Source organism: Dreissena polymorpha, chromosome 3, assembly GCF_020536995.1.
Source record: "Dreissena polymorpha isolate Duluth1 chromosome 3, UMN_Dpol_1.0, whole genome shotgun sequence".
Lineage (NCBI taxonomy): Eukaryota > Metazoa > Mollusca > Bivalvia > Myida > Dreissenidae > Dreissena > Dreissena polymorpha.
The window spans coordinates 31,287,557-31,314,767 of record NC_068357.1 but is presented as its reverse complement, the minus strand read 5'-3'; the positions used below and the strand labels follow the sequence as shown (position 1 = coordinate 31,314,767).

The 27,211-nt window shown below is 34.1% G+C and overlaps 2 protein-coding genes across 2 annotated transcripts in view; one reads left to right on the top strand and one right to left on the bottom strand.

The window, feature by feature from the left end:
- The first annotated feature begins 777 nt into the window (after window positions 1–777).
- LOC127872129 (dynein axonemal assembly factor 11-like) lies at window positions 778–13,781 on the top strand. The gene is made up of 12 exons (XM_052415455.1): window positions 778–855; window positions 1,573–1,623; window positions 2,296–2,355; window positions 3,541–3,665; window positions 4,315–4,380; window positions 4,948–5,040; window positions 6,010–6,087; window positions 6,316–6,381; window positions 11,301–11,370; window positions 11,730–11,825; window positions 12,767–12,861; window positions 13,173–13,781. The coding sequence occupies exons 1-12, from the start codon at window positions 778–780 to the stop codon at window positions 13,357–13,359; spliced, it is 1,065 nt and encodes a 354-aa protein (XP_052271415.1). The 3' UTR covers window positions 13,360–13,781.
- Window positions 13,782–17,256: 3,475 nt separating this feature from the next.
- The window catches only part of LOC127873609 (fibrillin-1-like), a 17,827-nt gene continuing 7,872 nt past the window's right edge, over window positions 17,257–27,211 (bottom strand). Inside the window, exons 16-27 of the mRNA XM_052417484.1 lie at window positions 26,863–26,985; window positions 26,300–26,560; window positions 25,393–25,659; window positions 22,613–22,897; window positions 22,312–22,421; window positions 21,705–21,763; window positions 21,432–21,559; window positions 21,051–21,176; window positions 19,871–20,012; window positions 19,061–19,122; window positions 18,195–18,265; window positions 17,257–18,037 (exon numbers count right to left, since the gene is read on the bottom strand). Of these exons, the coding sequence (XP_052273444.1) occupies window positions 17,993–18,037; window positions 18,195–18,265; window positions 19,061–19,122; window positions 19,871–20,012; window positions 21,051–21,176; window positions 21,432–21,559; window positions 21,705–21,763; window positions 22,312–22,421; window positions 22,613–22,897; window positions 25,393–25,659; window positions 26,300–26,560; window positions 26,863–26,985 (1,679 nt within the window). The 3' untranslated portion in view covers window positions 17,257–17,992. The remainder of the gene's footprint in view (window positions 18,038–18,194; window positions 18,266–19,060; window positions 19,123–19,870; window positions 20,013–21,050; window positions 21,177–21,431; window positions 21,560–21,704; window positions 21,764–22,311; window positions 22,422–22,612; window positions 22,898–25,392; window positions 25,660–26,299; window positions 26,561–26,862; window positions 26,986–27,211) is intronic.

The window sequence follows — 27,211 nt, the reverse complement described above, 5'->3', positions numbered from 1 at the left end:
ATTGATCATGACTGACAGATGACCCCTATTGATTTTCAGGTCACTATGTAAAAGGTCAAGTTCACAGTGTTTCGAAATAGTAAAATGGTTTGCGGATGATAACTCAAGAATGCTAAGGTCTAGGATCATGAAACTTCATAGGTACATTGCTCATGATTGCCAGATGACCCCTATTAATTTTCAGGTCACTAGGTCAAAGGTCAAGGTCACAGTGACTCGAAACAGTAAAATGGTTTCTGGATGATAACTCAAGAATGCTTACGTCTATGATCATGAAACTTCATAGGAACATTGATCATGACTGGCAGATGACCCCTATTGATTTTCAGGTCACTATGTAAAATGTCAAGGTCACAGTGACTCGAAATAGTAAAATGGTTTCCGGATGATAACTCAATAATGCCTAGGCCTAGGATCATGAAACTTCATAGGTACATTGATAAAGACTGACAGATGACCCCTATTAATTTTCAGGTCACTAGGTGAAAGGTCAAAGTCACGTTTGCAGAAACACGTTTATGTTCAAAAGATGCCGACGAAAACTACTAGATTGCAGGAATTAGTGTGATAAGGAATTATCAAAATAAAAAAAATCCATTGGGTTTACTGACATTTTTATACCATCCCCCACTGTAACAAAGTATAGGGGAGTTTACTGGATGTTTCTATGTCTAGCCTTCAAAACAAACTTGTCCGACAAAGTACTCATACTACGGAATACCGTTAGGGCCATTGTAGTTACACATTAAAATCCAGAGGGCGAGAAGGCGAGAACGCATGGGTGCAATGAGGAGAATGCAACAATACGATGAAGAGAGTGCGACAATACGATGGAGAGAATGCAAGAACGCGATGGTGAGAACGCGATAGTACGATGACGACAACGGGACAGTGTGATGACGAGAGTGCAACAATACAATGACGACAGCGATAGTACGATGGCGACAATGCGAGAATGTGAGAGTAGGATGACGAGAATGCCACAATACAATGGCGACAGTGTGACAATATGATTGCAAGAATGCCAGAACGCGATGGCGAGAATGCGATGATACGATGGCTACAGTACGATATGACTATCGCATTGTCGCTGTTGTACTATCGCACTGTCGCCATGGTATTGTCGCACTGTACCATTTTATCGTCATCGTACTATCATGTTCTCGCATTCTCGCCATCGCGTTCTCGCATTCTCGCCATTGTATTGTCGCAGTGTCATCATTGTATTGTCGCATTTTGTCATTGTACTCTCACGTTCTGGCATTCTTGCCCTTTGGATTTGAATGTGTAACCATGATGGCCGTAACCATATTCCGAACATAGGTAGTTGCATTCATCATTCCTTGTACATGTAATTTTAGTTTTCCATTAAAATCATTTAAATTATAAAATAATTTTCTGCCACTTAAATTATGATAAATGTGTAATAATATCGTCATTATGTCTCTGATTGTTGTACATGTTTTTTTTTTTGCTTTAATGCATCCTTAGTATCTATGTTGTTTTTGGACACTTTTGAATTTACGGGTTTTAACTAAATATAGAGGCAAATAGAGGTTGCTAAAAATTCAGACCCTAGATGGAACAGCAGTTGAGAGATCTGAGAGAATTATAGCTACACAGGTATGCATTTGAGAGGTCCTCACAAGATGAGTATCTGTGTTAAATTTGTACGGAATAGATCGAAATATGCATGAATTAAAACTTTTTTTATGATTACACCTTTTGAAACTTTGAATACTGAAAGAGTGACATCATCAATCCAGACTTTGAATTCTGAAAACTGTTTGCATTTATGACGCTCTCAACCTTTGAAGAGAAAGTTTAGCACGAGCAAATCAATACATGTACATTCTGATGTGAATTGGGTAAGAAAAACAAGCAGTTGATATATATTACACTGTATATGAATGAAACATTTATGAGTGACAAAACATGTATGTATAAGTATTACTAGTATTGCACTTTATATTCACACCGGAAGTGTAGCTTTTTGTGCTCAATTGTTAAACAATAATTTGAGTGGCGTTCTGAGAAAACTGGGCATAATGCATTTGCGTAAATTGTGGTCCCAGATTAGCCTGTGCAGTCCGCACAGGCTAATCAGGGACGACACTTTCCGCCTAAACTTAATTTTTGGTAAGGAAGGACTTCCTTGAAACTAAAAAAAAACTTAAAAGCGGAAAATGTCGTCCCTGATTTGCCTGTGCGGACTGCACAAGCTAATATGGGATGACACTTTCCACACATGCATTAAGCCCAATTTTTCTCAGAACAAGACACATTTTATTTCAGAACTATGGAGTAATGAGAGCCAGAATTGTTCAACAACAGATTGAATATAAAAAGAAACGGGTAAACAATACATTTACTGATATTTTGGGTACTTTTTTGTCGGGACAGATAATTGCCCATTTTTGGTGATGTTTTGTATGCAAATTGTCCCTGTTGTTATTACTAAATAAGTAAAAATGCATTCATGTTATTACCCATGTACTAAGGATAAATATACAAACACAAATGAATATAATATGTTACCATGCCTCATTTTTACAGCGAAAGTTTGCTTTTATTTCAATATTGTTAATGATCTTGTTTATTACAAGCTTATACATTTTCAAAGTGTATTAACGTTTATTGAACTTTTAAGCTCACCTGAACTCTTGATATTCATCGGGAGTGTTTAGGTCACCGTGTTGTCTGTCAACCTTCAGTGCGTTCTTAAATTTTTCTTCAAATGAGTTCTACTCCTGAACAGCTCAACAGATCTTAATGAAACTTTTATGGAATGATGATTTTTTCTTCTCGCAATGTTAATGGTCATGGCTTTAATATTAGAGTGTAACATTGTTAAGTGGTCCTCTATTTAGTTTGTTCAAGTCATTGTCAAAGCCCTATGGAACACATGATTTATATAAACTTTGTAGAAACATGACTTGTTCTCTTAAATTTAAGGCCCAGTAGTTAAGTATTTGGAATGTATCATGGTATGAAAGTCGTTTACAAAGTTTTTTTGAAATCATGCCCCAGGGGTTAAAATTTGCCCCTTCCAGTGGATATGTTGTTTATAGTGAAAAGTTCAATTTTTTTTTTCTGAAACTGCTAGAACCAGAATTTTGTTTTTAATCATATAACATTGTATAGTGGTCCTTTAATACATTTCTTCAAATAATGTCCATTTGTGTTGAAATTGCTTCCAACGTGGGGTTAGTTTGAAAATTGTTGGAAACATGGTTAACAGGGGAGAAGTAAATTTCCTTTTATGGCTGTAGTGAAACATTGTAAACGCAAGAGGGATGCTATTTTCCTTATTCAGCTATAGTGAACATTGTTAAGTTGTATTGTTTTGTTAAATGTTTATGAAACTGGTTCAGAACATTTGTTCTTACGATATCTTAGGAAGTTTAAAAATGGTTTCGGAAAAATCAGGAAAGCTGCACATAACAGTTCAGCTCTCCAAAGTCTAAGGTGAGCGACAGAGGGCCTATTGACCTCTTGTGCGATATCATAATAAACTTAGTATTGTTATCGCCTTACCAGGATAAGGAGAGAGAAGAGGCAAGAATAGCATTAGAAAAGGAAGATCAAGAGAAGGAAGCTGCTAAAGAAGAGGCCGAGAAAAAGCCAGGCTTTGATGGCACCTGGTACACTGATATTAATGCAGAGTAAGTGTTGTACCTGACAGATGTTTTTGGCGATATGTTTTCTTGAGACCTTCTTTGGGTTGTTGGGTACATGAGCCACACTCAGGGAATATGTCGCTTAGTGCATGTGTGTAATACGCTGTCCAAGATAAGATTATGCAGTCCGCACAGCTCATTTGAGACAAATGAAACCTTTGGCGTCTGTGAAATATTTTTTTGTAAAGGAAGTTTCTCCTTAACAAAAATCGAGTCTGTGAGGAAAGTGTTGTCCCTGATTAGCCTGTGCGGACTGCACAGATTAATCTGGGGCGACACTTAACTCTTTCAGTGCGGGAACCGAATTTCAAAGGCCTTTGCAAACAGTTTGGATCCAGATGAGACGCCACAGAACGTGGCGTCTCATCAGGATCCAAACTGTTTGCTATTCTGATAGTATTCTTTGAAAAAAATCGAAGAAAATGCTAATTTTAGAAATTCAGCAGACGACATTTTTGCAGACGACAAATTTCCCAGCATGCAAAGGGTTAACACACATGCATGAAACCCTGTTTTCCGAGTGCTAGGCTCATAGAAAGATTGTAAATGTTATGTTTGATGTTAACTGAAGAAGAATCTAGTAAATATTAATAAAATTAAATAATTTTTTTAATTTTTTCAATTTGTATTTCAGAGATAAAGAAAAACGTGCCAAGAAACAAACAGAGGAGGCAGAGGAAGAATTTAAAAAGGACAAGGAGTAAGACATAAAGATGGTATAATATAATATAATAATTTATTTCTGTTTATTGAACAAGAAGACTGTCTTATACGAGCTGCACTCTTTGAAAATGGGCTAAATGCTTGAACATAAAGTGTTGTCCCAAATAAGCCAGTGCACTTTGCACAAGAAAATCAAGGACAACACTTTCCGTGTCAATGGTATGTTTCGTTTAAAACTAGTCCTTTCTCAGCCAAAATCCAGTCTGGGCGGAAAGTGTGGTCCACGATAAGCATGTGTGCACTACACCGGCTAATCTGGAACAACTCTTTTTGCATAGGCATTAACCCTTTCAGTGCTGGAACCGAATTTTAAAGGCCTTTGCAAACAGTTTGGATCCAGATGAGACGCCACAGAACGTGGCGTCTCATCAGGATCCAAACTGTTTGCTATTCTGATAGTATGCTTTGAAAAAAAACGAAGAAAATGCTAATTTAAGAAATTCAGCAGATGACATTTTAGCAGACGACAAATTTCCCAGCATGCAAAGGGTTAAGCCCTGTTTCTCCCAGAGCAAGACTCGTATGGATTTGTTCTTATTATCAGGTTCTGGGACACCAAGTCTGTGTTTAGTCCAGAGGAGCGATTGAAGGCCCACAAGAAACTGGAGGAGCAGAAAGACAGAGACAGGAAACGAGAGTAATAACCCATTTTGTTGTTTAATTTAATCACTTCTTTACGCATACTACAAACTATTTGTAATTACACGAAAAACTATTGTTTTGCTGCCCTCAAAGATATACTGTGCGACTTGAAAAAGTTTGTGAGCTGAATTGTGCAGAATTTTTGTGACCGACTGCGACTCTTTCGACTTAAACTGGTCTTGCGATTTTATTACCAGTTGAAAACTGATGCTGCAATTTTATTACCAGTTGAATACTGATACTGTAATTTCATTGCCAGTTGAAAGCCTGTATAGCAATTTTATAACCTGTTGAAAACTGATACTGTGATTTCATTGCCAGTTGAAAACCTGTATAGCGATTTTATTGTAAGCTGCAAACGGTTATAGCTGCAATAGTTTTTTTTTATAGAACAAAAGATCAGTTTTAATCAGTTCCATATTACCCATTAGGCAAAGTATGCAACTGCCTATGAGCCCCGCAACTTTAAGTGGCCCCATAAGACCATCTCGTTAGAATTTTTACGGTATGAACGTTAACTACCTATCGTAGATCTTTCTTTAAGTTTGATTTTTTTTTGCGGATAATAGTTTTATACTTAAATATAGAGACTACAGGGACTGTTTATTTAAATTCAGGTTTTATAGTGACATTTTATACCTTTTAAAGGATAGTGCCACATTTTCTTTCTTGCCAGCCTTGGCATTTCAACGAGTGAAATCAATTGGGAAAGGGCTCTATTAGGTACTAAGCCAACTAGTGGCCCGGGGCCCCAAAAGTTTTGCTGCTTATGGGTTTCAACGGTGCAAATCCAGCACTGGTTTCAATGAAAGCTTGTATGCTTATTTAACCATGGTATTTTGCTCAAGTACATTAAACTTTTATGTGGTTGGTATGTAATACCTATATTTTGAAACATTTCAACGTAAATGTATCACATGTATTATCAATACATTTATTTATTTATGAGTTGTTATTGTTTCAGAGACGCTAAAAACCCTCCAAAGCCTCCCCGACGACTGTTTGCAGACGACGGCCGTCCACTGAATGTCAATGAACCCAAGTATTCAATTTATATTTACACATATTTATGAAATTATGTGTTTTCGAAGTTTTGTATATGTCATTTTATTTTCCCTGTTGGTGTAGATAGAAAAAAATAATTGATCCATAACAAGAAAAAGCATCTAAAACATTGCCAGACATTGGTTAAAATTATTTGTAATAGCCTCTAAAATTGAACTATTTTTAAAGCACGCTATGCCAATACTGCAGATTTCCATTTTTACAGAATCAACTTCAAGTTGCCTGAAGACGAAACAGAGAACTCTTACCTTTTGGATTACCAATGCTACAAGTATGCAATCTAGCTTGTTTGAACTGCATCATGGGAAAATGTGTTAAAGGCCGCATGAGGCCAACATAGGTCTAGAACAGCTTGTGTATCAGTGTAGTCAGGTCAAGAACTAACCTTTCTGCTAATAATACCACTATACCTTGTGTTACGTTATAACAGACAGGGTAGCTCCTGACCAGACTGCGCAGATGCAATGGATGATCTGGATATAGGCTGACTGCATATAGTATTTTCGCATGACGCGGGTCTTATTTTTCCTAGTATTTAACTTCCAGGTTTTTGAGCAGGCTATGAATAATTGCTTGTACCCATGATTTAGTAAACTGGGCTTTCGATGTTCAACATAAGCTTAGAGCCTTATTGGAACCAGTAGTTAAAATTGGCCTCATTCCCTTGTTGATTTGAATTTTTTATATGGACTTCATTAGCAAGACATGTCAAAATAATGGCCCTGTTGTCAAAGATAGCACCAACCCCAGGATCTCAATTACAGTTACTATACCACTGAGCTACAGTATCTCATGTGAGCGTTGAAGCATCATCCAGGTCCTTGTTCTGCTTGTTAGCTCTACAGTATCACTATAGGGATAATACACGTTTTCGAGGGCATGATCATCTGCGGGCGCTCAAAAAATCCGTTCCTTCCCGAGTGCGCAGAACGAGGGCAGCAACGGATTTTGAGAGCGCCCGCAGATGATCATGTCCGAGAAAATGTGTATTTTCGCTATTATTGCATAAACAAATCACACATACCAAAATAAATTAAATAACATTGAAAACAATGTGTCTTGAACATTCGACATCGACAAAATAATTCGATTTTTTCATATGACGTCATACAGTTCAAGGTTGTGTTTTACATATGCCTCACTCGGTCATCATCAGAAATGACGAGGTTTTACCTTTGAATAGGCAGTTTCCGATTTAAAATGTGCTTAAACAGTGGATTAATGCAAATTTGAAATGCAGCCGCGCAAAGTAAGACATGAGGAATTATTTTGGAATTTACTGATCGTGACGGATAAATATATCGCCAGATAAAGTCATTGTTTTCATAGATGTTTCTTTCGTATAGGTCTATCTTATTTCGATTCAACCAAATTTTCTAAAAATTAAAACTGCCAACATATTTTCACTGAAGTATTTCAAGCATACAGCAGGAACGTTGATGGTACATAGTATCATAGAAACATTTACAGCATAGTCTTTTAAAAGTGTTGAGTAAATAACCTTATCTTCATTGACGTTGCCAATACAATAAAGCTGTTGTCAAGAGAGTGCAGATGGTAAAATTTGAAAAGAGGATTGAAAGATTCATTGCCTTTATCCCTGCATGCATGAGGAAACTGGTGCTTATTCAGTTCCCCATTTATGCTTGGAAAGTCGTCAAAGGCTGGAGTTATTAGCCATTACTAAGGGAAGTAACTGCGCGTGGACCAGTTTATGGATATGAAAAACACATAACAGGGCTTGAACGGCACGTGAATCGCCTTGTTAATACACGATTTCTCCCGTTCAAGCCCTCCTGTTGCCAAGTTTCTGCGCCCGCTAGAGGGCATTATAGATAGAGTTTATGCAATAATGAGAACAAAATAACTGTTCATCTTAAAGGATGGACACTTTCAATTCTTCATTTCTTCTACAATATGCAAATGCTTTAAGTCAATATCTAACGAAGTTATTATTTACTAAATACATATATATTCAGTAGCCTAAAAATACTATTGTGCTTTATATTTAAACTTAAATAACTTAATATTTACTTTCAAATATTTCAGTACCAAAACATAACGCGAGAACAATTACAAAACAATCGTCCATGCGATTAAGCTTTCAGACGTAATTAAAAAAATAAACATTTATTATTGATATTGACACTTAAAGGGGCCTTTTCACAAATTTTGGCATTTTTTTAACTTATTCATTAAATGCTTTATATTGATAAATGTAAACATTGGATCATAAAAGCTCCAGTAAAAAATCAAGAAAAAAAATAAAAAAGGAAAAGAACATTGCCCGGAGCAGGTTTCGAACCAGTGACCCCTGGAGTCCTGCCAAAGTCCTGAAGTAAAAACGCTTTAGCCTACTGAGCTATTCCGCCGAGTACACATTGTTGACGTATTTTATACCTTATATAAGCAATCTTCGTAGTTTCACAAAATTTAACGACAAAAACAGAACTCTCCAAATTATTCAATCGTTTCGCGTTGCAACGCTTTATAATTTTTAGGTTTTAAAATCGTCAAAATATGCATATAATGGCTATATTAGAGCATGGTTAATGTTCAGTATTACTGTTTCCTCACAAATATCATAACTAAAACGAAAACTTACGAATCTGAAACAACTTTTTTTCAATTTTGTCAATTTACCAAAGCGTGAAAAGATCCCTTTAAAATAGTTTTATTGATAATAGTCTTTTTTCTGGGATTCCAAACTATAATTAAGCTATTTATAGGTGTTTGCTATTTTATCTTTTTTGAATCAGTGTTGTGAAGAAAATAATGAATGTTAAATCGTGGTCCGAGGTCTTGGGTTATCAAGCTATTTCCCCAGTGCCGCATTTGACTTCTCTATTGTTTGATTTTAAATGAGGGTAACGCAGTTCAATATTCCGGAGGTCTTGGGTTATCAAGCTATTTCCCCAGTGCCGCATTTGACTTCTCTATTGTTTGATTTTATATGAGGGTAACGCAGTTCAAAGCTCTCCCTTCAACCCTTGTTTATTTAGGAACACATTATATTAACGCACGAATTCTCACAGTAATTCCAATTATAAATATTACAAGATAAATTATGGCCTTTAACTGTTTTTGTTTTAAATAAATGTACATGTCTCAGGATATTAAAAATACAGAACTCAAAATAATACTGTAACCTGTTTATCAAAACGTAAGCCATGTGCAGTGGAATGGACTTTATAAAATTGAAACGTTTTCCCGTATTATATGTGGTACAACACACTAAATTTCGGTTGGGATATTTATTTCTTTATCTAATTAAATTGGTTTGTATTGCAACATCCTAAAATGGGACTTGATAAATATGCACAGGCCCGTAGCCAGGGTTTTGAAAAGGGGAGTGCGAATTTTTCCATCACCGAATGTTATTGAGCAACGAAGTGGCGAAGGGGGTAGGTGAGAGAGGAGGTTTCTTTAATCTAATTAAATTGGTTTGTATTGCAACATCCTAAAATGAGACTTAATAAATATGCAGAACGTACGTGACTTAACTACTTATCAATGTCGCATTCGACTTTTCTTTTAGCCAATGAAAGAAGAGGTTGAATTTCTTACAAGCTCGCAAATGCATACAGAGAGACACACATATTTCCACGCTTTATTATAATTATACAGTATTGCATTCATAAAAAGTATCGTTTCTTTAATGGTTCTACGACTGCACTTGTTTTCTGTACGGCTTTCTTGATGTATTGAACATCAATAAATAGTATTATTAATAAATATATAAATGATGTAATTCCCATATTATGTACACTAAAACGAGTTTTGTACTTTATATTTAGAGTCTGTAGTATAATGTATTTAGTAATCATTTCAACAACGTTAAATGGTCTCCGATTTCAATCGTATAAGTTTATTTTTAAACCAAAATGAATCCTACTTTACTTGAGATTTGCGACATTTAACTTGCGACTATTTCTTCAGGAATGGAACTGTATTCTACATTTGTATTTCCCATAAACGCGCGCAAACTATATTCATTTATCACATGTATGTTGTAAATACAATCTGAAAGCACATATATTCTAAAAAGTTCTCATATATTTGTTTTTGAAATGTATTTATTGGGTACCAGTGTGAAAATGTGTACTGTATTTTGCATGGGATTCCAAACTCTGAGTGTTGAAGGCTATAAATAGCATGTTATCAATATAGCTGCACCGAATTTAGCATATTTATTAGCACTTAAATATTATCAAAAACGTCTCATACATATAAATAAACAAACTATTTTTACCTAATTATTACTTATAATAAGACGAAAACATGGGGTCGCCGATAGTGCATGTTCCTAATATGCCTTTTATATTTCGCGTTTCGTCTAAATTAATATTATTTTCATTTCGTGTTAATGTCATAGCAATAAGTCCTCTGACCAGCCTTTAATAACTCGTTGAGCAAATGCATTTTTGAGCATCATCCAAACATTTTCTGCCATTCATAGACTTTTTATAGATAAATACTGTGAATGTTTTGGCGTGGATTTCCAGCGTGGATAATAATTGTGTTTTATATATATAAATTGATATGATCTTATAAGTAGCTATAACATTGTTTAACTAGTGTCCGCAAAACCATTAATAATATAAGCATAACGCAGCCACACAAAAAACGCATTATCCGAGTTTAAAGTATTCTATTTCATGCACTATTTCAATTTTAAATTTGTTTCAAAATAGGAAAGCCAGACTATTTTATGAGACACAATATATCAAGCTTTAATGTATAACGTTTACTAACTTGAGTAAAGAAAAGTGAGAACTACTAGCATTTATGTTCCTTAAATTTTGCAAACCGATTTGGGATGTCAGGAGGTCTTGGATTCTCAGCTATGAATTTCCAATTCCCCATTCGACCTTCTTTGTCCCCATGATGAATGAATTATTCATAAAGTATATTGAACAAATAAGCTAGTAAAGCCTTCAAGGATAAAGATTCCTTCACAATAAATATACTTGTTTTCTCTGACCAAATGACGGTTTTTGTCAAACAGATCAATGCCATCATCAGAAAAGCAGCGACGAAACCTCCACTCTGTCGCTTCTTTTGTTAAATTTGGAAGAGTTTATAAATCATCACTTATAGTATATGTCCTCAAAAAAAGACGGAGTTCATAACAGATATGAATTTTTGAGCCGCCACTTTTTTTTGATATGTTTTATATTTATGTTCTAGGTATTTAGATACCAGTATGATAGATGTTGATGTTCAGCCGAATTATATACGGATAACAACAAAGGGAAAGGTAATTGATACACTGACAATAAGGACATATCTATTTTACTTGTCAGATATGTATAGCAAGCCTGCCAAATCGTTTCCAATTAAAGGAAGAAAAACGGACTAACATTAAAATATTTGTAAACAAAAAAGTTATTTTTATTTTTTAGTTCCTGTATATTTTGTTCGGATTTGAAAAACACGTTATTTTTTAAAAGTATAATACAACAAATACGCATACATGCATGTTACATACAGAGTATTTCTTGCATAGGTACTTGATGGGTATATACATTCATATACAATTGATGTAGTTTTATATTTCAAGAACTTACTTAAAATACAATGTTTGAAAATGAGTTAATAAATGCATGTTTATTACAGACCTTCCAGTTGTGTTTAGAACAGGAGGTGAACGCTGATTCAAGCTCTTGTCAAAGATCCCTAATCACAGGACACTTGATTGTTAAAATGCCAAAGGTTTGATTTCTTTTGCATACGTTATGGTTCTAGTCTCAACTGTAATATACAATAACGTTGTTTAAACGTTGTAATAAATATGATAAAAGAAAGCATTGCAATCACACGTAACTGATTGCAAACACTGTTTCATACCAATAGGAAAATGTTTTCATTGTTACATCTTAACCTATTGTATAAGTAACGAATAAAACATGACTGTAGTGCTCGGGTTGGTTGTATAGCATGAGTTGATTGTGTGACGTTATACTTCTCTTGAGATCGCGGTGCGTGTGGAATACTTTTTGCATAATCTACGATTGCGAATGTGCAATACAACCAACCAGGACACAACATTCATGTAGAGCGTTGGATTCCATTTATTAAAAACATGCATACTACAAAAAAACAGCAAGACACCAACGAAGCAAATTATGTATTAATTTGGAATATGAATATTGAATAATGTGGAACTAAACAAACATACATATTCCATCATGATGTCATTATGACGTTTATTTATTGCGTGAATTAGTTTCCTTTTTTCAAGCGAGTGCATATGGAAAATGATCATATAGTTTGAAATATAGAAATTCAATCTTGCATTTTGTATTTAATTAAAAACCTACGTATTCGAGTCAGATATCTACATGTATGTAATAAATAAATTAACTTAACGGCATGGTAAATATTAAGCATTTGAATATTAAAATATATAATTGGTTTTGAGAATATGTGTCCATATATCAAACACATTTTATCTTTCATGCACCGTATATAAACAATCATGATTATTTTACTATATTTTTATGTCTACAATTTTAATTATGGTTTTTTCTAGCCATATATAAACATTAAAAAGGATTTGTAGCCATTAGTTGATATTTAATACATTTCGGTGAAGAATTTCTGATCATTGAGATAACTTAAGATAAGATCTTTACTATTAATTTCTGATACAGGCAAAGCAGATTGTCAAATCCTCACCAAAACCGGCAAAGACCAGCAATAACAACAAGGAAAACGAAGACAATGAAACGCAAACTAAAACAAACCGGTACGCACTTATAGTCGAGGAGGTTATTATTTATGTAGAGGATGAATTGCCATAGAAATGTCAACTCTTTTCCTCTTGTCGACTGTTATGCTATGAATCGATACTAAAGTTCATACCCGTTCACGTATTATCTAAATTTCAATGTAGTTTCCAGTTTTCTTTGGGAACAGAATGTTACAAAGTTTAAAACATGTGTGAAAATGCTTAATTCAAATGCATTTATATTCTTACAGCTAGCTTCGACCTTTTACGTAATTTGCAAAAACATTCACTTCAAATTTGTCATTATTTGCTGATACATTAATTTGCAGAAAAAACATTGAGAAACTTGAGGTTGACGAGTCCGCTAGAAAGACAGTAGACATCGGCAATATTGTGAAGGAAAAGGGCGAGGTGACTGTTCCTCCTCTTGGCTCCAAACCGCTCGGCAAAAAGCGGGAGGAGAAACCGTTGAGTGAAAACTTTGTGGACAATCCCGACGTGCCACCGTTGGAATGAGTTTTTGATCTTTTGAGCATATTACATGGATAATCTCAGTGCTTTTACAGCTGAATAAACTTTTGCCGTTTTGAGTGTTTAAAGTAGCAAATGGTTGCCCGTGTTTTCTGACAAAAATAGGTTTATGTTTTTAGCAAGGTTTATATACGAATTAATATTTTAACTCCAGTCCTTGTCATTGCCTATCTGATGAATTTGAAAAAAAAAGTTATCGTTAAAACTCAACCTGTGCCAACAAAATTACTTGTTCATTCATTTTCAGAAAATAAATTTAGGCCCGAAACTTGAACGGTTTTTTGAACCATCATCATTTAATGTTGCTCTTGACTTGCTCTTAATTAGTGGATTGGATGTAAACAACATGGTAAAAGTTAATCATGTTTATTTGTTGTGAACTGAAAATAATAATAATTGCAAAAATAGTGTTTTGTTAATATTCAAAGGCAAACAATAATGTAAGTTGCCTTTTTCTTCGAGTCCATAATTGTTCACATGTTGTCGTGACTTGTACGGTCATCAATTAAAGTGCATTATTTTCCAGTTTGACAACATTCTTGTACTTGATCCGATTGCATGGATGTATGTGAGAGCAGTGCACGACACCTGCTTGGTGAATGAGGCGGTTACTCAATATTAGTTAATATCTGTGATCATAACTAACGAATCATCATCTATCATTTAAAAAAAAAAAAATATGTGAACATCAACGTTTCCTTAAATGAAGGGTAAATATGACACTTCGTAAAATCACATGTTCATATGACATAATTGACATGTCGCCGCCTGTAAATCAAATCCTTATCTAAGAATTGATCTACAAATCAGCGATCGATTAATCGGGCGCGTTAGTTAACAACGAACTGTTCGCCATTTTCTTAGACAAGCTATGTCTAGGTTCACTTTTATTTCAACGAGTTTCTTTTGTTTTCCTCTTTAAAAACGTAGATTAAAAATGTTTAAACGGTTTCAATGGGGATTATGTAACTCGGACAATCGATATAATGAAAGATTAGTTGGTGGCATTGAATATATATCGTTTCCAAAGCCGAAAAGAGATCTTGAGAAGTATAGAGATGTATAAATGCATGCGGTCGCCCCCACGAACAACTGAACGCCAACACTGTCAAAGACAATAACAATATCTTTTTATCGACTAAACTAGCAGATTTAAATAGTTTATATTATCGATCTCATCATCACATAAAAGTTCTTGTTTTTTAATAGTTTTATCAGTTACTAGGTGATTAATAGAAGCAATGTTCATCTGCATTACTTTAAGAGAAATAAAACAGCATGAAGCCTAATTCATGCCGTGTTTTATTTCTCTGATAGTAATGCACTTTATTGCCATTATACATGTTATTAAGAGGTTACACGTGATATCTTATCTTAATAACGGTATCTACACATGTGGTGTCACCAATGAACGCTTTTAATCCACACTTGGAGATCGAATGCCTACCGGTAATTCTCTTTTTTTCAACGAGTTTCGTTTATTTTGTTTGAAAAAAAACGGGATTGAAGTATGACAAAAACGGTGTAAATAGGGTTAATGTAACTCCAGAAAGATAAGTTACATTAATTAAATATATACCATCTCCAACGCGGAAATGCGGTCTTGACAAGAGCGAGTGGAAGCTTCAACGTGAAGAATTACCGAGAACACTCTTATAGAACACTAATTTGTTTCAAAAACTGGACATGTCATCTAAGCAATAACTACGCATTATTAAGAATGAATTATATCACGTGTCCATGTAGAATAATAGAGAATATTGATACCCACTTTGCGTAACTTAACGAAATTCCCGTTATAAATCGAGTTTTTTGTGTGTCAGAAACATGTGCAAACGATTTTATGTTTCTATTTAAATAAAAACGTATCGATAAATGCCATTGTATAAGAATTATAATTACGGATATAACCAATAAATGCGTTAACTTGTGGGAAGTCGGTACCTGCGCGAGCGTCTGATACTGGTAGCTTTACCGAATTCCCCTTCATACAACGCTACTTTATACAACGCTACTTTATATCAGACTATGACCAAACTGATTGTGTTGTCTTGCAATTTCAATTATAGTGATTGATAAATATCCCATAAAATGTTTAATATTATTAATATCACTTTTATACGTAATAACATGTGGGATTTTGGTACCCAATCGGTGTCAGAAAGAACGTTTAACTTCACAGAAATCCCAGTTTTAAAGCGCTATTTCGTGTCAAATACACGGGGGGGGGGTGGTGTTTCGTTAATATTTTTGTAAATAACATGGGTAAATACCGGTGAAGAAGTGTTAATATATTGCTAATACCACCTTTACAGGTAGAGTATCAGGTTCGATTTCGGTAAGCGCGCAAGCGTATGAGAGCGTGTTTCATGTACCGAAAAACCCGTTATAAATAGCTGATGTTCTCTATAAACGTATATTTTTGCATTTGCAGAAAAACTACATGACACAAACCACTTTTACAAGTGTTATATGGTGTCCAAAAGTCCATAAAAATCATCAGGAATATCGAGTAAATGTATATGCAGTCTAAAGGCAAAGAAGCCATTTTGGTGTTAGCTTGTGTAGGTTTGCTACCCGCTGAGCCACGTGATTAAGTAGGCGACGCGATCATCGTCCAGGTGTCATGTCAATTGTCGCGCGCTGTTCAAAATAAACAACTTATAGAAATGGGTGAAAAAACTATTTAAACAACATATAAAATACATCTTTAATACGCACGTTAATGAATTATGTTTATGTTTGTAAGTTTGCTATCACATACACATAAAATACCCGGTATAATGTTAGAAAGTGCACAGATTACTTCGAACCTTGCATAACAGTGACCTACCAGTCGGGCCGCAAAAGTTGGACGGATGTCAACGCAACGTGTTACGTCCATTTACGGTTGACTTGTTTGACACTATAATGTCAATATAAGGTCCTCAGTTATATGTACTTGTTACTTTATATATTTCGTACTTATTGAAAATACCCTCCAAAGTAAAGGCATAACTGGTATTAAGTTACGATAATTTATGATAACAGCTTTTGCAGATTAAACTTTTTGATTGTAAACTGGAAATAAATATATATTTCATTGTGTTTGACTAACATTGGAGAACATAAAACCGTAATTTACCATTTAACCACGTTATGTTGGGACACACATCTTCAGTATTCAATGAAACAACTCCGCTGAATTAAGCGGCTTTAAGTACATTGCATTGTATGAATATATACAGATAATAGCTACATAACACATACATTTTTCTCGATACATCGGTTGCTATCTAGGATCTTAACGCGGTGATAAGTCTATTTCAGCCGATTATTTGACCATTGCTGTTTTACTGGTTGTCATGTGAATCTTAATTCGGTCAAATATGGCAGCGACATCAGTACTAGTATAAGCAGCTTCAGGGATTTATGCCCCGAAGGTGGGCGTATAGTGATCGCACTGTCCGTCCATCCGTCACATTTTTGCGTTTAGGTTTCGAAAAATGCTCATAACTTCTATGTCGCTTCAGATGTAACCTTCATATTTGGTATACATGTGTATATGGACAAGGACTTTCCATATGCAAACAAATTTTGACCACTTGACCTTGAACTTAGAGTCCGCGTTTAGGTTTGAAATCTGGGTTTAGGTTTCGAAAAAGCGTTTTTCGGGGGCATATGTCTTCCGATGGAGGCAGCTCTTGTTTATTAATGGGAAGTGATTGCATTCCAACCGATACGTTGGATGTAGTAGTGGGATGTAATAATCAACACACACAATATTATATGATTTATTAAAAAAAGAAATATACAACCAGATCCAAACAATAAAAACAGTAATTTATAAAAATGATCTTGTTTATTATTAAATAAAAATATAGATTTAATATTGCAGTGTATTTACATGAAATATGAGTTACGCCTGTATATGAAACACGTTATTATTAGTATTATTTATTAAACAAAGTAAACGACGCCCAACAACAAATAAAGTTCATACATCATCGTATCGAAGAAAACATTCTCACAAAAGATAACCACATCCTATACAAATACGAAGTGACCATTTTAATTTATAGCGTATATATAAATGGCATTTTTGTTTATTTTTGTAAATTATAAAGTACTGGTCACTTCGTTAATCAATGTAATGAATAAGTAAGTTATAATCTCTTTTTTCAATTATAAAATAATAGAATCCCTGTGACGGCAATCAATAATAGCAAACGTGTGAAATGAGTTTTTGTATTTTAATAATATCCATCTTTATTAAATGTTTTACAAATATTATTGGTAGTTCTACAGTAGTCGTCATGTTACATTATTCAAACCATAAATTGAAAAAACAACAACAGCTAACAAAGCAAATAAATATTAACACTAAACTATACAAAGCATATTTTTCAAACGATGAAAATTTCATGTGACATTTCATAATAGTCCTTAGACAAGTATTAAAATCAATATACAATAATGGTTTCAGATTCAGAGTTCAAATATAATAAAACAAAATGAAAATTATGTATATATACACTTTGAACCTGATTTGGTTGAGTCGAAATTCACAGCAAATCTAGAAAAACTTGTTCAATAGTTTTTAATTTCTTGGCATTTATTTCCTTTGTTCTGTATATCATCACCCAGTAGTACCTGGGTTCTCTTCCGGGACTATTCTCGGAATCTGAAACAACCTTCAACTTAAGGTATTCGACATAATCTAGTATCTTTTTAAAAAACGTTCACAGAATAAAAATGAATAAATTAAATAAAAATAATTAAATATAGAGTATAATAACTCAAGACTAGAATCGTGTAGTACATGTTTTTCCTATTTATACCTTAACGGCATCCTGCCTGAAAGACAGCGCCATGGATCGCCATGTTCTATACTTTGGGGCCTTTGGTTCATCTGAAAATTTAAAATGAGTCGAATTATATATTCTCAACGTATATATATATGTGAAAACCTGACTTAATGACATTTACAACGTCATCAATAAAATTGCGAAATTACGTCATATGTTTTTGTGGACATCTGTACATGTTTTACGCGCAAAGTTGTTTGTATATATATATATATATATATATATATATATATATATATATATATATATATATATATATATATATATATATATATATATATATATATATATATATATATATTATATAAGTACTATCTTGTTAAATCATACTTATATTTTTAAATTATTTTATCGCAATAAAAAAACAAGATTGTCAGTTCAATATCTCACAATAACCAATAAAGTACACAATTATAATTAATTTGAAATTACTTGACGTTTTTGTACGATATCCATAACACAATGTATTATTTTATTTTACACTGTTCCAGAGTGTAGGTAAATACCACAGAAAAATTTGTTCCACTATCTAGTTATTCAACTCGAAATCACCCGAAAACAGGATGCATCGCAGACGAATAAGACCGAGATCGTGCAAAATTGCTGAAGTAATGGCTGTTAAAAGCGATGCACCTTGTTTTCGGGTGATTTAGAGTTGAATACCTTGTTATATATATATTTGATAGTGATTTTTTTTCCAGAAAAGTTGATTTTTCGTTATAATATGATTTTTTTATCATTTAAAATGATGTTTGCACTAATAAATATCATAGCCACAGACTAACAACCTGTGGTATATACGTGAACCACCACATACCATTATAAACAAACACACTTACTTCCTTGGTGAACTTCTTTGAATGGCGATCTCGAAAATACCTGGCCACCTTGTCCATCGAATCTAAATGTAGAGCAAATAGTGTTGAAGCATTTTGCATAATTCCCACAGCAGTATCTAGCAGTTGATAAGTGTTTTCTACAAAACGTGATATTTGACGATTTCATTTTTAACAAGTTATTGACAGCAGCATAAATAACAATAATCAATTGGTTGTGTTTTCAGACGTTCACATTATTTAAAGCTTTGCACACTGTAACAAAATCACAGATCGTTTTGAGGTAGGGATATTGCAATAATAAAAATAATTCGATTAATTTTTGCCGAACGAATGCATTTTTTATTTTATATTTTAATATCAGTGTATTAAGAACGCAACATGTCTATTTTCGTGTCTAATAACCGACACTTCGTGCTGCGTGTGGATATCAAGTACACAAAAAGTTTTGTCAATCTCGGACTATACAATCACACTATTATTGTTTTGACAGGATACTTACTAAACCCAATTATTAACCCATACAAAAACACAATGCGATGATTTTCATTAAACGTGCTTTTCAGCGCATATCTTAAATCATGTTCGAACAAGTAAGTTTAAAGACAAATCAAAGCATGCGTATGCCTGCCTTCAATATCTATGCAAAGTAGTTTTGACTGAACTTGTCAAGTTTTTCCCACCCACTTGTATAATGTGCGGAGTGACGGTCATATACGAAACAAGTCGATTTTTCATTACGGTTCATTGCAGTTCTAATACCTTATAATGTAAAGACACTGAACAATAAATAGGTTCTTTTACTTATTGTACCGATTGAGGTTATCCCGCCTTTGGCTATGCTTTTCGGCGTTCCTCGCTTTCCTTTTGATCACAATACATATCGATGTACAAATTCCTATACCCAGAATCAGACCTCCCGCCACAGAAACACCTATGATCAGCTTGACATTGTCTGAAATATAATAGGTAACATAGTTTTAATATGATAAATTGCTCGTCATAGAAACACAATCGAAAATCTTGGCATTGTCTTGCAGTCACTTTACAACAAGTATGGTTTGTCAGAGAAACACCAACGATCAGCTTAAGGTTGTCTGAAATATAATCAGTAATATATTTTGTATATGATAAATTGTTCTTCAGACAAGCACTAACGAAAAGATGTTAATTGCCTGACAGACAGAAAACAATAATCTAAAGTTTGATTTATTGTTTGTCAGAGAAGCAGCAATTATAATATAAATTTTGTCTGAAAGATAAAGGACGACATAGTTAAAGTATGTAATACTGCTTATAACAGAAACAACAATCAGCGTGGCACTTAATTACAGACAGAAAACAAGAATTTTATGGGATGATATACTATAAAGAAACACCAACGTTCAACTTCATTGATTACAAGGCAATAACGGTTACATTATTATTATGCTCTTGATGTTTCCTAATTAAAAATATTTAAATTCCACGTTAAACCAAAACATTTATTTGGTATCACAATTTTTGAGAACGAATTTATTGACAACCATATTCAATTGCTAGTTATAAACTTTGTGTTATACATACTATCTTCTAAAAACTGAATGACTTCACCTATGCAATTAGGTACACATGTGCTGACATCAATGTTAATACGCTCACTATAATTATGTTCTGAGACAGTGTTACAATGAAAACAATTCTATACATATCTAAAACTTAACATGAAATTATTTGGTTAAATAATAGAACATATTATAATTATTCCAAGCTTTAACATAACAATCAATCAATCGATATTTAATAACGAAGGTTTAATGTTATCAGTCATTATTAAAAAAAAGTAATATCAAACAATAAGTGTGTAACGTAACAACGACAATGTATTGTTTTGAAATGTTTTTTACTAATGCAAGTGTTATACCTGCTGTCATTGTTCAAATTTATTTTTATCATTTATTTCAAAATATTGGATGATACAAAAGGTTGGAGTAAAAATAAAAGTTATACGTACCCGTTGGCACAATGTTCGCTACGCACGAAGGCACACCGCCTGTGACGTTACACGCCGTCCCGTATTCACAGGGACCTCTAATCTTCTCGTACAATCCACAAAGCACGGTCGCGTTAGAAAGTTGTTCTGCTCATGAAAATTAAAATAATAGTGATAAGTAGTCGAAACCAGTTTTTGAATTTAAGATAATGTCGAGTGTTTAATAGACTACTTCGTGTTCTAAGTTCTAACATAAAAAGTTTCACACGCGTGAACCTCATTCGGTTATATACTGCGGCATTTAGCTGGATTGCTTAAAATGAACTAAACAACATTATATTTAGCATATTGACTGATTCAGTTTGCAGTGGCTGATTTTGTTGAGCACAAATATTCACCCACCTGAAATGACTTTAACAGGCATTCTGTCATACGTGAAGTTTGTTCCATTTGCAAGATCGACAAGTACTTTTGTAACCCCATCAGCAGTGTCGTAGACAAGCGTGAAATCTACAACTATGCTTCCGTTCCTGTAAAATCGATAACAAAGAGCAGCATAAGAATATAATATTTAAAACAATATTCAAAGTATGATTTGATATCCATGACTTCAATGATTGCATTCCAGTATAAAAAACGTACAAACATGAAACAATCGCATATTAAGCAACATACCGTAGATCGTTTATGACAATTTTGAAATTAGTAATAAACCGCATCAGGTAGATTCTTAGCTGCAATGAAACGAGTGTAGTACAAAATAAACCAACATTTCATGTTTAATCAGTAAAAAAACATCGTGTTTGTTAAAACGTTTACACAATTATTAAAAATAAATAATCTATGGAACCAGAATTTTGATACTTTATAATATCGTCTCAAAATACAAAACAAAAATTAATGTTAACCTTAACGTTTGATGATCAAATACTGAACATGTTCATAGCCTTATATTCTTTGACAGACACATCGCATGATGTTAAATTCCGGATATAGTTGTCCTTAAAGGCTTTGACGTTAAGATAGAAAATATCGAACCTAGATGTTTAAATTGTATGGCTAAATAACAAGCTTTTTTTATATACGCTCGTAAAAAACACAGTCACAAGTCGTCATCCCTTTTTTTAGAAAACACGTACTTGAACTTCTATAATTACCTTGTTATCAGACCATTATGCACCATTTAATGAAATTTAAACGAAGGTCGTTTTTAATTTATTGCGTTTTCCATGATATGGAATCGTAATTAACTAAATATAAAGCACATGCCGTCAGTACATACCGATAATGTAACTTTTTGAGCAACCACTGCAAAATCCCTGTCTGATGTAAGATTTACACTCCGATCTTCAATTTTCAGTGTGACCTGCAGGTCTATTTTCTTTCCTGGAACTACCAAATTGTGAAACGCGTAATCATTTTAACGGACCCTTCACAAACCATAGCATTGTTGTTAAGATCAACAAACTGATATCGGCTTTTGCACACTGTCTTGTACATACGCGTTTGTACCAATTGCAAAGTCCTTGTTAATGTTCTAATAATACACATTAAAACTTAATAATAATACATAAGTGTTATACCAGTCGCAACATTCGAACACGTTTTGGTAACATCGTCTTTTACAAAGCCTTTCTTGCAGTAGCAAGCATAAGAACCATCAGTGTTGACACATACGGCGTTTTGATCCTTACACACATCTTCTTGGCACTCGTCTACATCGATTTGGCAAGTATTCCCCGTCCAGTTCCCAGTGCACTTGCATGTTCCATTGATAGTGTCACATGACTGGGTGTGGGAAAGTGTGTGCTCCTTAACGCATGCGCACGTATTGAAACATTTCATTCCGTAAGTGTTGTTTGAACACTCTGAAAACATATCAATTTCAGATAGTTTGGTTTAATAAATATGTATTAAGCATTTTGTAGAATACATGTTAGCAATATAATGCAAAACAAACATGCATGCTACTTTGGACAAAATATGCTTAACATTAGGACTGCATTGAAATTGTTGAGAAAAAAGCTCAAAGCTTCTCTCTTCTGTCATTTGGAACTGCTGCTGATAAGGTGTTAACAAAAAAGCATGTTACTGCGATGTACACAGTGTCAAAACAAAAAATAGTGAAGCATATAAGTATATATAAATATACAGTAAAAGAATGAAGGAATTATATAGCATATTAAAAATTATAGATACTACGTTTATATACATCAGCAATATTAATGTGTTATATGCTCTATCTAATAAGAAAGAGATTAAATTGGCAGAGTTTTCGCAACTTTAGAAAGTTGCGATAAGAAAAGCAACAGTTGCGAGGCGGGGTATCGTTAGCAGGATAAGGTGTTTTCATGAGATGAGGTAGTGTTAAAGTATATGACCATCTCGGATGAAAGACTTAACATGTTTGAATACCAGATAATTTTCTTCGCATGATTCGTCTCTGACACCAAAGAGAAGAAGTTGCACAGTTATTGGTTCGAAACTGGACAGATTGTATAACAGGATTGCTCTTGTTTGCATTATAAATTGAACACATTTAGAAAAGGTGATATGTTTCTCTAATCGCCCCGCATTGGCAATATGGGCTATCCAATATGTTTTTGCGTACTCATGATCATTTAAATTGCTACAATACATTCGCAAACGTGCGTGATGAATATTAAGCGTTCCCTCACTATCGTAGTAGTGCATGGGAATTTTTTTTTGGCTTTGTTTCGGTTTGCTTTGAAGGTCCAGCTAGAAGGTGCAGATCTAACAGGGTCCGGTAGGGCGTTCCATAGGTTTATAGTTGATGGTAAGAAGGATCGTGATCAAAGCTGTGATTTACATGGAAAGCTGCGTACACTGTCGGAATAACGAAATGGATATGCTATTCATTCATCCACGCAAGAGGGGATCAGTGCAGAAAAATACGAGGATAATCGGGAATTATACATCTTGAGAAGAAAGTTAGTATATGTTTAGTTCTCCTATGTTTTATGGTTCAAAACACGTTTCACTTTATAAATTTTGCACTGATGCTTGACATGTTCCACCCTAAATATCCGTGCTGCTTCCTGCTGAATCTTTTTAAGTTCTTATCCATCCTGTCTAGTTAAATTTTCCCAAACTACATCAGCGTATTCATGAATTGGTCTAATAAATGTCGTATATACGTTAAGTAGGGACTTTGTATCGAGGATGAATTAAAAAATTGTCATTAGATTGATTCTCTTGATGCTAAGAGCACGAGTTAAAAACGTTTAGGCCTGTATGCTTATTAGACAAAACCTCATTGATTTTGCAGTCGTTGAGGAACAGAGAGGGTGAATCGGGCGGTCGATTTTTCTTGAGATTTCTTTGGACTCGCTTTTAGATGGTTTGAAAATAACCAACACCATTTCGGCCAAGGAATGGAGTTTTTCAAGATCATAGTTGAGTAGCTGCATCAACCAGATTGTCCACGGTTATATAACGCGCAGTATCGTTTGCAAACAGGCGCACCGGGCAGTGAATATCTCGCACAATGTAATTTGAGTATACAAGAAAAAGGCGAGGCCCTAATATGGACCCTTGAGAGACACCAGCATTGATAGACAATGAGTCAGATTATCAAACGGAAATTACAACACACCGTCTTCATGCATCAAGATAATCTTGTAACAAAGATGTAACATTGCCCGAGATACCACTTAGTTGTAGCTTGCGAATTAGTCCGGCGTGCCATTCTCTATCAAAAGCCTATGAAATGTTATAACATACGACTCTAACCTATTTGCCTTCATCGAGGTCTTTACAGAAAGAGTGATATACCGAGACTTATTGGTTAATAGTAAACTATTAAGGTTGAAATGGAGTTGTAAAGTAAGTAGCCCTTTAATTGTTAAAGCTGTATTTGTGAAGAATAATTCAAGACTTTTACTAACCATACATATTTTGAACAGGAGACTATTAGTGTTTTCGTTTGTCGTTCGACAGTAATTAAACGGGTTAAGAAAATTATCTGTTTGTTTGTCCTTTAATTCGCGTGTCGGTAAATGTATGGATGTTGACATCCGCCGACAAAAGTTAACCTGGATTTTTAAAGTTGCTAAACGGGATCTTAGGAAACTATTTTTGAACGTTCATGTTTTGTATTGGCTGAAAATAATAATTTCAAATTTATACGTCTTTTAATCTGTCCCGTGTAAAGTTGGGTCACCGTCTTAGAACAGTCGATGCAAAATAATGCGGGTTTAAAAAGATCGTTTTGAACAGATAAATTATAATCGTCCGTTAAAGTGTTGGGCGCGTTTCTGAAATTTCTGGATTGGATTATTCACAAAAGCAAACACAATATGAAAAAGCAAAATTGATACATACATTTAACCACAATCGTTACCTGTACAGCTATTGCCTTTGCTGCTCATTTTGAAACCCGGGTCACAATCACACTTGTAACTACCAATAGCATCGACGCATGTCGAGTTTGCAGGACATTTGAAGCCATTAGCTGACACACACTCGTCGACATCTGTTTTACATTCGGGGCCAGTCCATCCTGCGTCACACGTACAGCTCCCGTTTACTGGATTGCACACGGATGTATGTGCCATATCACACAAACAGGTGCTTGTACAGCCTTTGCCAAAACGACCTTGAGGACACGCTTGAAAAGAAATATCATTTATCACACACACTTTCTTAAAAATGTAAATAAAAAACATATAATTAAAATAATTATACGAGAACATTTTTAAAACGGATATGTAAAAGAAATTTGGTTATTTGTTAAAACACACAATTAAATGGTCTACGACGCAAATGAAGTACGCGAAACGCCCATTCTGTTTAATACGTCATGGTCGACTGCTAGACCAGGGCCCATATGCACTAACTAATTATAAGACTAAAGTCTAAAAGTACAACATAATTTTTAAAACTGTACTGTTATTTAAGTAGAACACATCTTTAACAACTCCCTTTAACTAAACATTTTTTTTATTTGAAGCAATTTATGTTTGACTGGTATATAAAACTATGAACGTTGTTTTCTTCATTTAAAGTATAATCTCTACCGGCTAAGAAAGTGTTGCTAGGTATGAGATGATGAATACGGGCTCTGGAGGTTTTTGATGAGTATGTAAACGTTATTGATTTTTGTCTTCAAGACATTTAATAATCTTTTCGCTGACAAACTTCTTTTTAACAAAAATCGGCAAAAGTTTTGACTTCATTATTTGGTTTTAACTATTAAAAATATATCCTCGCTTTAAACTACGCCGTAAATAAAACGTCATTTTACCTACCTTGACACAGACCAGAGCTGTTCTTGAGATATCCAGCGTCACATTCGCATGTAAAACTGCCTGATAAGTTTATACATTGGGAATTGGTGGGACACTCGTTTGAAAGGGACGTACATTCGTTGACGTCATCGTTGCACAGTCCACCATGCCAACCTTTCAAACACGTACAATTTCCGTTTGTTGGATTGCAAGTCTCAGTATTGGTCAAATTGCATTTACATTCTCTGGAACACATCTCACCGTATGTCCAGTTCATGCACTCTGAAAAAGAAATATTCTTTAATTTTGAATATCGTGTGCAATGTAATGCAATATTGTGATCTAACGGTTGAAAAAACGACATTCTATTCGACAATATATATGAGCTTATAATGAACAAATTAATTCAGTATTCTTGCTTTTGAAAATATGGACGTTTTTAATATAACTAGTATCGTTTATCAAATAAATACAATATATAAATTTCATGTACGTATTTACACAACTTCATAGTTAATACTTATGTCTTATAGATTCTTTATAGCCATTATACGAGACGCCTTTTAACACTGATTAATAGTTACCTGTGCACGTGGCATAATCGTTTTCCAGGAAATATCCAACTTGACACTCGCAATTGAATCCACCTTCGGTATTTTTACAATTTTGGTCACATGTTTCCTTACCATTTTCACACTCGTCGATGTCTACAAAAATCACCTTACATATATAAGTATTAATTGTAATAACTTTATGAAGGCTTTCATAAAAGAAAACTTATTTTATTAATATGTTCGTGCCAAAGTTTTTGTGTGTACATTATTCAAAATAAACATGACAAAAAATAGTCAGCTGAAACTCAATAAATAAACTCATATGGTATATAACATGCATAAAGGTATCATTTAAATGCCTATTGTCGGATACTGCAAA

What these genes read in the sequence shown, in the direction of transcription:
- LOC127872129 (XM_052415455.1), top strand. Translation starts at nt 778, where the DNA reads ATGGGTGCAATGAGGAGAATGCAACAATACGATGAAGAGAGTGCGACA. An exon ending in TACACTGATATTAATGCAGA is followed by an intron (nt 3,666 to 4,314) that starts GTAAGTGTTGTA and finishes TTTGTATTTCAG; the next exon opens with AGATAAAGAAAAACGTGCCA. An exon ending in TTGGATTACCAATGCTACAA is followed by an intron (nt 6,382 to 11,300) that starts GTATGCAATCTA and finishes TTTATGTTCTAG; the next exon opens with GTATTTAGATACCAGTATGA.